Source organism: Diabrotica undecimpunctata, chromosome 7 (assembly GCF_040954645.1).
Source record: "Diabrotica undecimpunctata isolate CICGRU chromosome 7, icDiaUnde3, whole genome shotgun sequence".
Lineage (NCBI taxonomy): Eukaryota > Metazoa > Arthropoda > Insecta > Coleoptera > Chrysomelidae > Diabrotica > Diabrotica undecimpunctata.
Window position 1 is genome coordinate 141,213,315 of NC_092809.1, and position 13,609 is coordinate 141,226,923.

At 32.6% G+C, this 13,609-nt stretch overlaps 1 protein-coding gene across 1 annotated transcript; it reads left to right on the top strand.

Annotated features, from left to right (window-relative positions):
* The first annotated feature begins 226 nt into the window (after nucleotides 1-226).
* On the top strand, nucleotides 227-13,085 carry LOC140445924 (Golgi resident protein GCP60). Its single transcript, XM_072538367.1, has 6 exons — nucleotides 227-420; nucleotides 479-767; nucleotides 6,774-6,952; nucleotides 7,689-7,840; nucleotides 11,993-12,227; nucleotides 12,620-13,085. The coding sequence occupies exons 1-6, from the start codon at nucleotides 255-257 to the stop codon at nucleotides 12,964-12,966; spliced, it is 1,368 nt and encodes a 455-aa protein (XP_072394468.1). The 5' UTR covers nucleotides 227-254; the 3' UTR covers nucleotides 12,967-13,085.
* Nucleotides 13,086-13,609: the final 524 nt, after the last annotated feature.

Genomic DNA, 13,609 nt, shown 5'->3' on the forward strand with positions numbered 1-13,609 from the left:
TTTATGAATGGCCTCCATCCTCTATGGTTTAATTCTTATTTAATTTATCTGTGTTTAACAAGTATTTAAAAATTGCATTTTATATTTGTACAATAAACAGTAAAATTTGTTTTGAATAAAATTGTATCAATGCAAATAAGACAAAAGTGCAGAGAAGTCTACAATGTTTTCAGAAAAAATTTATTTTTGACAGAATAAAAATAAAAGCACCGTCAAGAATAGAAGAAGACAATAATAAACGTCACCACTTCGCTATGGCTACCGAAAGTGACAGTTCCCAAATTTCTGATAATTTTAATAAATCAGCGTTAGAAAATGGAAATACTATAATAAGCAATAAAAGTACTGATATACTAGAAACAGCAGAATATGGTCTGCCCCTAAAAGAAGTGTATAAATTAGGTTTTAACTTTTATAAAGGTAAATTTAAATATTTGTGATATCTTAGTTCCACATAAACATTCTGATTATTCCCTAGAAAAAGAAGGTAAAGCAGTACACTTTAGCTATGAAGACAAATTACAATTAGTAGCATTCTCCCAACAAGTACTTCACGGCCCCTACGCTGACGCAGTACATAAATTACCCCCCTTGGGGACCTTAGATGTTGTTGGTAGAGATAGGAGGGTGGCGTGGCAAAAATTGGGCCAACTTTCGGCCGACCAAGCTAGGGCAGGTTTTGTAGAATTACTTAGTAGAAAATGTCCTTTATTTTCGACATACATAGAGGCACACAGGAGAGAAAAGAAGGAACAAGAAAGGCGAGCGTAAGTACTATATATTTATCATAAAATAACTTTCTTGTTTGGAATGTTAGTTAGACTTTGCTATGGTTTATTATTGTACTTGCCTTGGCTTACTAGGAACAGTAAGAATAAAATAGAACACATTTTATATATCAAAAATTGCAAAAGCAAAGAAATATGGACTTTTTTTATTCATATCATTAATCCCACAATGAAATGTAAAATATTTTTGACAAATTCTTACATTATTTTCTATAGGTTGTAGTAAAGTTAGGTAATTAGTTTATAAATAGGTAATTATTTTATGATTTTCTTTGTGTAATTCTTAAAAGTATAATGTAGATAATCTAGAATTTATTGTTCCATTTAAAATAATTCGCCATAACTCTATATTCCTACTTATTCCCAGTATCCTTTAACAAGATTAAATTATTTAATATAATGTATCATTAAACTTAAAACAATTTAAAAAATCCCATATAAATTCTTAATTTTAAACAAACAGAAAATAAAAAAAAGTCGACAAATGGTAAAATTTGTACAGGTGGCTTGTCAATTGTGGGAAATCTATTGTAAGGGTATGAAGAATGACCCAGCTCAGAAAAAACTGGAAGAACATTGTCAAACTGGCCAAGATCGACAAAAGTGGCAGCCATAGCTCAGTACCTATGTACTCAGACAGACAGCCAGGGTTTGGTTCTAGTAGACACCAGAAATTTTTATTTTAACTGAGCTGTCACATTGCTTTGGAGGTATTTGTTGTTTGTTTGGGTTTATATGACTGCGGACACTAAATCCATTCGCCAATTGCTTTGGAGGTATGTAAAGCTGTTGACTCTGTCTAAGTAAGTAGTTATTAACTATAGAAAACAGCTTAAAGCTTGCATAGACAGAAAATGTACCATAAGTCAATTGGCTGAAGTACAACTGGTTATAACTACAAATGAAATGAAAAAAAAAACTAGTTCAGTGGTAAAAGGAATATTCAAATATGTCATGCTCATGATGATGCATGCAAAAGAATTGTCCAAATTTGAACTGAAATATATCTACATTTTTATAATCTGTACTGTATCTAACTTAATATTATATCACTTGAACTTTGAATTCTAAATTGATTTGAAGGTTTACATAATTTGAATATGTTAATGCTAATATATTGAAATAACTAAATTACATATATGTTAGAGATTAAATAAAAAAAAATTAATGAAGTCAAGTCAAGCAAAATGTTAATTAGTGAATAATTATGTCACTGTGTATTCATTCATTTGGAAACTTAACTAGACAAGGCAAGTAGACAATAATAAGAAAATGAATTTCTGTTAAATTTAGTTCAGTTAAGTCATTATACAGGATGCACTATACTGAACATAAGAAAACCTACGGAGTAAATAAATAATAACATTACTACTACTATAAATTAACGTAAATGATTGGTAAAGTTGACACCATCTATCTATCATCCGTTGGCAAATTCAAACAAAAATATAACTTCCAGACCATCTTTTACCACATTTAGTCCAGACAAATTAATATATGTATTTAATATATTTTTTACCACCAAAAATGAGATGTTTTAACCAAATAATGCTTTAAATATAATGTGCAGAATAATTTTGAATTACATTCTGCTTATGAACTTGCTTTTTTGTCCTTAAAAATAGAAAAAAGTTTCAATTATATTGCTTAATATTTCATCTACATATAATCGTCTAACAATTTTAACTGTACTAATGCCCAAGTATCAATTTTCAAGTTTCGAACTGATTGATTTACGATAAGTAATCCGGCATGTGCCTTATCTAAGGGACTGGACTTGCAAATTTTTAGTTTAGTTGTATCTTTGCAACTAGCTTGTTTATAGATAGATGTGCATTGTGCATTGCTTTAGTTTTGAGTTGTGTTGAAATTTTGTTGTGAGTAGTTATAATAATAGTAGTAATTTTTGTTGTTTGTTTTTTGAAACTGTCTATTTGTGTATAAAGAAAATGTTTAGACCATGTGAAAAATCACCCACAGTTTCTCGTGCATGGGAGCAAGAGAACCCAAGTAGTAGTAGAGAAAGTGTAGTAGTCAACAATCTTTTAAGTGTAATTGATACAAAAAACAATGACACTGAGACTGTAACTGTAGAAAAGTGTTTAAGACTTCCAAAGAAAAGGATTGTTTTAGAATGAAAAATCTAAGAATTTGTATGAATGTTTACAATAATCTTCAAAATGATCTTGAAAATAGTTGTAAAGGCAGTATTATAAGAAAAGCGGTATTATAAGAAAAGGAATACAAAAAAAATGTAATACCAACAATTGATATTATATACACCAAGCTTGTTGCGATGGGAAGAGGCTGCCCTAAAATCACTTTACGTAGTTGGCTGAAAAAACTTGGGTTCAAATACAAAACCGCTGATAAACGGGTGGCTATTATGAAAAGTAAGAGGATAGTATACTGGCGTTTAGATTATTTAAAAAAAATTCAATAATACTGAGTCCAACAGCGGACTATATATTATTTAGACGAGACATCGTATGACATGCATGATACCGTAAACAAGGGTTGGACTGATAGTTACTTTGGTGCCAGTTGAAAGGCGTACCTACGAATAATGGTTCTCGGATGATTATTGTGCACTGTGGATCTGCAAATGGTTGGGTGTCAAATTGGTTAATGCTTTGCGGAAAAAAAAAATAGAAAAATGTAGTGTAGGTAGATTATCATCAGAATATGAATTCTACTATATTCGAAGAGTGGTTTAAAAATACACTACTTCCCAATATAACACCGGGCAGTGTGATAGTTATGTACAATGCTAGCTACCACTCAAGGCTTCTCAAAAAAATTCCTAACAGTTCGTCTTCAAAACAGGAACTAAAAGATTTCCTCTCAGATAATGATTTGTATTTTGATGACAACTATAATAAGAAGCAGTTACTTGAAGTGCTTCGTACTAAAACTTATAAGAAACAATATATACTGGACACTATTGCAATACAACATGGCCATACTGTTTTTGAGGTTACCACCATATTTTTGCATATTCAATCCTATCGAACTTATTTGGGGCAAGTAAAAAACGGATTCGGAGGAAAAATAGTTTTCCAAAATTTGATGCGAAATTGGTCAATTTAATTCGATATGAACTATCAGAGATTACAAGTGCCGACTGGAAAAAAGCAGTGAACCGTGTAGTGAAAGGAGAAAATGAGTACAGAAGACTAGGACAATTATTTTCAAACAGTGGACAACTTATTATTAATCTGGTGGATAGTGACGATGATGAGAGTTCATCTGCAGGAGAAATATTTTAGACAAGGTACGCTAATATGATGATTATTTCAGTTAAAACAACTCAGTTTTTCATTATAAATTGCCAAGTTCGTTTAAAACAATATTTTCTTAAATGTAAAATACTTTTCCACAGTTTCGTCTATGTACTTCATCGTTAAACGCTAATATGGCTTTTCAACGCTTCTCATATGTTTCAGGCACTTGTCATATGTCGTATAATTTTAATATATCTACGTCATACGTTATTGGTATATAGTATATACCAATAACTATACATACCAGAGACGTATGACGTAGAATATTAAAATTGTATGACATATAACAAGTGCCTAAAACACATGAGAAGCGTTGAAAAGCCCTACAGAAGATGCCGTTGTTTCACCTAGTATTTTTTCTGACAGGGTGGTAGAGTGATAATTTTTTTTTACATTTGACTTTTAACCATTTAAAAAACAAAGAAATATAACGTTTTGCTTGTTTTTCCAAAATCAGATTTTCTGCTCTTTGACTATAACATACACATTACACATTGTTATTTTATGATTTAATACTAGTATTAAAACATTTGTGTCGGTGAAACAACCAATATCGCGATACGTATCTGGACATCGGTTACTCGAATTTCATAACATACAAATATTATCTGTTTTATTTTGCCGACGGACGAAATATCGATGGACCCGACTTTATATAATTAATTATAAAAGGTTCACGAACAAGAGGGCGGAGCTATACGAAAGGGTGGGAGAAGTTAGGGCGAATAACGGAATAATGGAAGTGCCGGGAAGAGGAGAAAATGAATACAAAGAAATCCTGGGGACAATAACTGGAATAATAAAAAAGAAAGAGATCCTGGAAAGGAAACGACAGCAGGCATAAACGCTAAAGGGAAAAACAGAAGAGAAGGAAGCCGCGCATGCGTTTTAGGACGGTCTAAACAAGATTAGCCGCGCGTGTGTGGCTGAGTTTTTTGTTTGATGGTTTTATTTGGTAGGCAGGGCTTCTATTTTATCTATTGATGATTTGAATTAGCCTGTATAAATGAATTGGTTTGTGGGTGAGTTTTTTTGTTTGATGGTTTTATTTGGTAGGCAGGGCATCATGAACACACCCGTGGGCACGACTTCCAAGAGATGAAATGCACTCGGGTGTATCCTGTGACTCTGAGTCCAACACACGTCTTTAGAAGATTTTTACACCCTCAACAAAAAAAATTCTTACTTTTCTATCTGATCTGTCTTCCTTATTAGTAGCTATAGGATATCATCATAGCTATAATAACATATTATTAGTAATATGCAGCACACATTACTACTAGGAACTTTGGTACATCTGACTTATTATTCTTAAATGGATATTTTTCTTTATGAATAATAGACTGACCGCTACTATTTACTATTATTCTCATTATCACTTACAATTATGATATAGATAGGATTCTATTCTGTTTTTCCTTAAAAAATCTATTTATTTCCTATTTATTGTATATATTTAAGTAAGTACATCCACTTTTTGCTCCTATAGTATTAATTTTTATATAAAAAGTTAGTGCTTTTTCTCTTGTCTGCTGTTTCTTTAATTCCTGAATGTTCTTCTATTTTATCTATTAATGATTTGAATCAGCCTGTATAAATGAATTTATACAAGACTTTTATTTTTCCCATTTATTTTTAAATACAATATATTTGCTAAAATCCTTTTCCAAACGATTTTAACAAGTTTTTTCTGAACAACCTTCTCAAAGTAAATTTTGCACAAGCTCCTCAAAATGGCGTGAAGCTTCTGCTATGACCTCATTAATAATTATTCCAAAACATCATCCTCAGAGTTATTTTTTAAGTTTTGTACAGGAAATTGTGATTTAACTGGATAAAATATAACATAAAATATATCTGGTCGATAAATTTATATTCCAATTTGGCAAAAAAAATTGGCTCAGAAGCATTATTATTATTTCTGTGTTACTTGATTTTGCTATTTAAGTTAATTGTAGTTTTTCATAAAATTCTCTATCACTTTTTCTTCTTGTGTTTCCTGCTAATGTGTAAAGTTGAATTGGATTGACACTCTCTTTCAAGTATCTATGTATATTTTCTTTTTTAGTTTATCGGTTCAAATTTGATTACTTTGTTGTTTAATTCATCTGTTTATATTATTCCCACTTCTTCCTTTGCTCTGTGTGGTGCTTTTGTACCAGAATAATATAGTGTGTGTCTATTTGTTAGTTTTGTTGTACATTTGTCCTTCTTTCCCGTCTTCAGTCTTCTTCCCAATCCATTTCTTTTTTTAACTCCACTTCTTTTCCACTTAGTGATGTTATATTTTCTTTTATTCTGTCATTCTTTTTTTATTTCAATTTCTTCTGAGGCAGCTTTTAGTCTTAGCCTAGTCGCCCTAGTCAAGTCTAAGATCTTTAATTTTTGTGCAACTTTCTTTACTATCAATTTTTATGTGTATATACCTATATATTTTTTGTATGGTATTATATTAAATGCATGTTTTTATTTGTGTTTTGTACAATACCAGCTCATGATCACTTTTTATTTCTCCCGATTTCAGTGCCCATACATACAAGATTTAAGAATGATGTTTTGGAAGAATGGTCCATGTTTTTAATTTTGCTGTGAAAAATGTAGTTTAGTAATGTTTTTAAAATTTACATTCTCTTATTATATCAACATCATTTGTTCTGTATTTCATATTATATACATGATAAAATGTATAAAAATGTTACAGTCAGCAAGAAGAGGAAAGGCAAAAGGTGGAAGAAGAAGAAAAGCTGAAGAAATTGGAGGAAGAAAAAGTACTTCAAGAGGAAATTTGGAGACAGGAGGCAATTAAGAGACAGATCCAATTAGCTTTAAATCAACAAACCTATGAACAGTTTAGGAAGTATGCAGAGCAGCAATATCCAGGTTTGTTTACTTAAATTTTAATATTTTTTATGCTCCAAGCTTTTTGCCCATATTAAGGCCAAGTACTCTAATTGATAACATATATTAAATGATGCATCATACTCATACAGTGAGTTCCGAAGAACTTATTGTTGCTTTAAAGCATAGTATTGAAGAAGATCTGAATGAATTCATCTGGCAACTTCCAGATGGAGTTCCATCTTATTTATTGTTAACGAACGTGCTCAAAGATATTTTAAATTTTAACATGAATTTTATTGGATGTACATATACATCAGCAATAATGTTATTTTAATATTCAATTTTATTTATGTGTATAATCTTTTAATTTCTTTACTCCCGATGAAGCTATTAAATAAATGGCGAAATATTGAGCCTTAGAAAAAACAAAGATTTTTATTTAATATAGACCACATGCCATAATATTAGTTAAAAACAAACAATCTCGTCAAGACAAGCGCGGTGTTTTAACTGTCAAAAAAATATAAAGTATACTCCCAAATTATTAAAAATATATTAAAAAAGATTAGGAGAAGAATAAAACAGCTTTAAAAAAAGTAATATATATGAATTATTACAAAAATAATTGTTAATATAACGTTAAAGTTACTGAGTAAGTTATTGTTATTATTCGTTGTAATTTGTCTAGTTTAATAAACGTCTTAATAAAACAAATGATTGAATAACAATAACTCATTTGTTGTTATTTTTACGATATTCATTGTCGACATTATAGGTGACCCCGAAAAACAAGGTTCTTTGATAAAACAGCTACAAGAACAACACTACATTCAGTATATGCAACAATTACAGGCGACACAAAGAGAAAAAGAAAATCAAAAGGATGCTCATTCTGATAAAGAAGATGCCGTTGACGTTGCAGAGCAGGTAAAACATTTTTAATAGTAGAAAAGTTATTAGTTCGTTTAAAGAAGGGAAATTTAGGATCTAATTCATAATTGAACAAAAAAAAACCATAGGCAGTAGTATTTTTCCCATTACTTACTATTTTTGATGAGAATTAACAACAATTTTTGTTGAAAATGCGTTTATTTTGACGGGTTGATTTCCACTTCAGACCAAACCTAACTATAACACTGATTAGTTAGAGGTATATAAAAATATTTATTTTTTCATTACCAATGCATTCTGCTGACTAAATCCTATTACCTGACTTCTTATCTGTAACGATTGCGCCAATAGGAGTGACGTATTGATGACAAAAGAACGTCATATGCCTTTTACTTATCATTATTATGGAACTTAAGAGCTCAAGGAATTTTTGGTATGAAATCATCTGTGTTTTTCGTGTACCTTTATCTCTCTTTATTCCCAATGGCTCTGCAGCCCAAATCGAGCTCCTTTGTGTTCTTGCTCTTGCTTTGATGATTGTTTTGCCCAGAGTCAATATTACTATCCTATTCTCCAGGGATGCACTTTTCAATCTACATTCTACTGCAGGTGTGGCTCGTTTACTCATGGCCTTTATCAAAGTGTTGGTAGTAACATTATTAAATGCTCCTTCAATATCTAAAAAAGCGGTAATTGCTATCTCTTTGTCCTCCATTGACTTTGAGATAAGCCTATTTAGTTAGATCATACAACGCTGGTCCGTGGATTTACCAGGTTGGTATGCATATTGACGATTGCTTACAGGATTATCTTTTAGTACTTCGAGTCTTATGTACCTATCCAGAAACCTTTCCAGCGTTTTTAATAGAAAAGACGATAGGTTTTAATAGGCTGGTCTATATGATTTTGGTATTAGGTCTGATACTTTGTCTACCTTATGCAAGTATATGACTTTAACCTTTTGCCATATTTCCGGTACGATCTTCGATGCTACTGGTTTTGACGAACTTGCATATGTATGGTGTCAATACCTCTAATCTAAAGTATCGGATATATGCCATCTGTCACTGGAGACTTATATGGCTGAAATTTATTTATAGTCAGCCTTTGTTCTATGTTGGTTCACCTTTCTGCGTCATTCAGAATTGTTAATGTCGGAAAGTGCTTGTTTATGAGTTCTCTAAGACTTTCCTCTTTAGTCTCCATAAATTTGCCATTAAGCTTCTTTAGGAAACCTACTTCTTTAATGGTAGCACCATCCTTTGCCAGGACCACCATCCTTATGGATTCGAGAGCATGCCGGGATATCTGTAGTCTCCTCGCAAAATTCTCTCCATGAATTAGTTACACCCGTTACTTAGCCAGCCTTCGTTACTTTTGACTTTATTAAATAGTCTTCGAACTTCCGACCTTAGCTTCTTTACGCTGTTATTCCACCGGACTGTATTACTGCTCGTATGTGTGGCGTGCGTTGTCATCACATCTTATGTTGAGGTGTAATCCTTTTCCTAGACAATATGCAACTGTCTCGCATAACTTTTGCGTGTCGAATATTGGCCTGTAGAAGGGTTATTTTTCTATTCACTACGAAGAGTTGTCGTTTCATTTTTCTTCTGTGGGTCCAACACACTCTTGGACATTAATCCTTACGAGTGGGCTGGTTCCACCTTAACAAGTTTCCCCTGTTTCACTGGAGCTACTTGCTACTGTCTTCCCTTCCTTGGATCGGAAAGTTAACTTTCCGATTCCGAAAAAGGCTAACATTTGGAGTTTCTGGAGCTCTTCTTAAGATTCAGAATCCTTTTGAGAAAGTCCATAAAACCGTTTTGTTTGAATGTTTGCTACTCCAGACTGTCCATAGATGTATCCTGAGCCCATGGTTACTTATCCTCAGTCTATTCAGAATCCTTTTGTACTCAAGAGGTTCCCCATCTTTATCCTGTATGAAGACAGTATGTGAGTGCAGCTTAGTTCTTCTTCCCCCTCCAACACCGGATACTAACAGGAAGCAGCACCACATATTTGAACTTTGTACATTATTTAATTTAAACCTGTACCTCTAGCCTCCCCTTTTCAGCGAGACCTCATTCGTCATGATCCAATTGGCTGTTGTGTCTCCAACAAGAAAAGCGTCAAAAATAGTTAGAATGGACCCTTAGATTTGATGCAAAAATTTACAGAGGATCTCTCTCTTTAATATATATATATATATATATATATATATATATATATATATATATATATGGACTCTTATGGAGTGCGTTGTTGTCAATTGTTGCGATATTTTCCAAAATATGGGGAAAACATTCTGTGTGGCTTAGAAGGTACATAGCCAGCCCATTTACTTCGCTCGTCCCAAATTCCACCAAACACTTCGATACTGGTTTTTTGCTTTTTCTATTTTTTTTTGTTCGCTTTGCCCCATGTCCGTATTTCTTCGTCAATTATTAGCTTACTAAGTTTAACTGCGACGGATTTTTCCTTCTGCCAATATCTTTAATTCTTTTCCCATATATACTCAATTTTTAGTTAGATCATGGTTAGTAAAGCTCCGCTTGCTTTTTTTAAATTACTATTTGCTCTGCATCACTTGTTTCTTATCGCTATTTTCTCTCTGCTAGCTCGTATGCATTTCTTACTTTACATAGCGTTTGTTTCATCTTTTCTGTCTTCACTTACCTGTATCATGTACAATCCATTCAAAAATAATATTATTTTTGTGTCGTTCCTTTTCCTGCCATTCTATAATGTTTTCTATCTTAAATCATGAATGTGTTGCCTGTGTGAGTCCATTTCAAATAGGAAAAAAGAAATAAAATAAGACTTACTCACAATCAATTTAATTTTACCACCAAAACGACCGGTTTCGCTTACTACACTTTACTAAGCATCTTCAGGTCTAACGGTACCAGGCAAATTAAATGCTGAAATTACAAAAGCCCTGACAAATATATTTTGTTGCTTGGAATAGGGGCAGAGACATTTTATATATGGCTATGGCATAGAATAGACTGGAGTAGATATGGGTTCTGAATACGGAAAATAGAATATAATAAGTGAGAGATTAAAATTGAAAGATAATGATTAAAGAGGATATTTAGTTGATAGAAGAGTTGAGCGCCAACTATTTTTAGAACAAAAATAGTAAATTTAAAGAGAAAGTTAATAAAATCAAGAGAAATTGAAATAAAATAATGATTCGAAAAAAAATAACGAAACATGTCACGTTTACAACGTTACAGTAGTTTATACAAAGGTCAGTAAAATCACAAGTTTTATTTTTTAATTCAAATTTCAATAACATACTACCTTTATTTCATAACAAATGCACATTTCGCTAATACAATCCTGGCAACTGTCAAATTTGTCTCCAATTACACGCAATAATTCTATACATGTCTAAAACACAACATTACGTTACGTCTGAAGGAAGGCTATGAGAAGAACAGTAATACAGTTTTAAGCAAGTGTTGCTCCTCTTTTATCAATTATTTTTGTCGGTGATTGCTGTCTTATTAAGCATTCTCTGATCTCACGCCTATTTGTGAATATAAAATATTATTGATGTTTAAAATATCCAATTTATATTTTTAGTGAATGTTGTTGATACAGTTCTATAGGACACACGGCGTTGCAAGTTGGTATATTTTTTCCGTATTTTCCTATCATTGCACTGTATATTTTTCTTCTGTCTCGTCCATTAAAGTCACCCAGTAAGAATATACCTCTTCGATTTTAAAATGTTTTGAAATTAATATTTTTCAAAATTATTTCTCTGTATATTTGTAGTGGCTTCATCGGTTGGAGCGTATATACCCACTATTACAGGTTTTATCCTCCTAGTTGTAGTTCCATTGTGATTATTCTTTTGTTACTGGTACTCCAGCTACTCATTTTTCTTTCTGACTCCGCTATATGCTTTTTTCGTCTCACTGAGTTGTAGGTCTTTAAGGATTATAGTATCCTTTGCCCTACTCCTTGCATGTTCCAACATCCTAAACTCATGTACTTTTTTGTTGTTATGGTAGTTTTGAATTTGCTCTAGTCGAACATCGAAGCTTGTTGGATTTTTTTTTGCCATTTTACCAGTCTTTTATGGCCGCGGAAAATTTCTATAGAGGCATTCTTCCGTTAGCCTATGATTCCAGACTTTTTTAGTAAATCATTTTGACTTCGTATATTTTGCAGGCAGACGAAAAATCGATTTCAAACTCACAAAACAATGATACAGACGAGCTGAACATCGTAACTGCCAGTATGTGGACCAGAGCAGAAGTGGATGCTTTCAAACAAAGTGTATCGCAAGGAGAAGGTGACGGCGTCGTGAGAGTGGGACACGGAGAAACCGTTACCGTCAGAGTACCGACACATCCTCACGGGTCGAGATTATTTTGGGAGTTTGCGACTGACCATTACGACATAGGTATGTATTCTTTAGAAAAATATGTTTTCCTTCGCTGTTTATTGCCACAATCTTACAATCAAAGAAGAAATGAAGAAAATAAGGCTCATAATTGGTCGCCATATTGCATGCGCACATTAACAATGAGTTTCTAAAATTATTGTAACAGGAACAAGTGAGACGACTGGAAAAGAAGAAGTAGGTTCAGTGCTTGAGAAATGGGATAAAGGAAACAAGTTTTAGAACGCTATTTCGACACTAAAATAACTTTTATTTTGCTTTATAAGGACGGAAACTAATGATAAACTGTTGTAGTTTATTATTTAGGAATTATTGGTTACGTGTTACTCTAATAACGGTTATTTTTTAAGCATACTTCAAATATTTTGTAATCTAGTTTTGCTTTTTATTAGGTTTTGGCGTATACTTCGAATTTGGAACCCCCAAGACTGAAGAAGTCTCAGTACACGTTTCTGAAAGCGACGACGAAGATATCGATGAACTAGACGACGACGACGATGTATTCGATGAAGAGACGATACGAACTAGCGATTTAGAATCAGGTTCCGTCACCATAAACGGCATCTCCAAACCTCTTCTTCACGAAATCGTGCCAGTATACCGAAGAGATTGTCAAAATGAAGTCTACGCAGGATCCCATCCCTATCCCGGCAAGGGAGTGTATTTATTGAAGTTTGACAATTCGTATTCCCTTTGGAGATCCAAAACGCTTTATTATAGAGTCTATTATACCCGTTAGGTTTATTTTATTAAATATAGTTTTTTATTTTACTATTTTGCTGTGTAAAGGTCACTGGAATGTTTCCAAGTGGGCTTTAAAAAAAATGTTTGAAAATATATTATCCTGTATTTATTGTTCTTCGTGTTTTTCTAACAATTTACCCAATTAATCCTTTATGATGGTCAAAATATGGACCATAATAAAAAGACACTACATAATCTTCACAATGTGTTAATTGTGAATCAGAACATGATATAATAATCCAGGGGAAAACATTTTCTCAGAAAAGGTCAAAGTAATGAAAGAAAAAAAGTACCAACTGACCAAAAACTGAAGAATAATGAGTCTTTTATATCAAAAATTTCGTTGTCATTGAGGGAACAGCTAACAAAATTAAACTCAACAATTACTAACCGCTTCAAGAAGCAAAAATAGGAAAACACATTTTACAGTCCCGTCCCACATCAGAAGGACCCTTACGTCCGCTCCCTTATCTAAAGAACTTAAGACAGAAGTACAATGTTAGCACTATGGCAATCTACAAGGACGACAAAGTACAAATAGTAATGGGTCACTACAAAGGCCAATAAGTAGGTAAAATTGTGCAAGTATACAGAAAGAAATTCGTTATCTACAGTGAAAGAATTAAGAGGAAAAAAGC

What these genes read in the sequence shown, in the direction of transcription:
- LOC140445924 (XM_072538367.1), top strand. Translation starts at nt 255, where the DNA reads ATGGCTACCGAAAGTGACAGTTCCCAAATTTCTGATAATTTTAATAAA. An exon ending in AGGTTTTAACTTTTATAAAG is followed by an intron (nt 421 to 478) that starts GTAAATTTAAAT and finishes ATTATTCCCTAG; the next exon opens with AAAAAGAAGGTAAAGCAGTA. An exon ending in TGCAGAGCAGCAATATCCAG is followed by an intron (nt 6,953 to 7,688) that starts GTTTGTTTACTT and finishes TCGACATTATAG; the next exon opens with GTGACCCCGAAAAACAAGGT.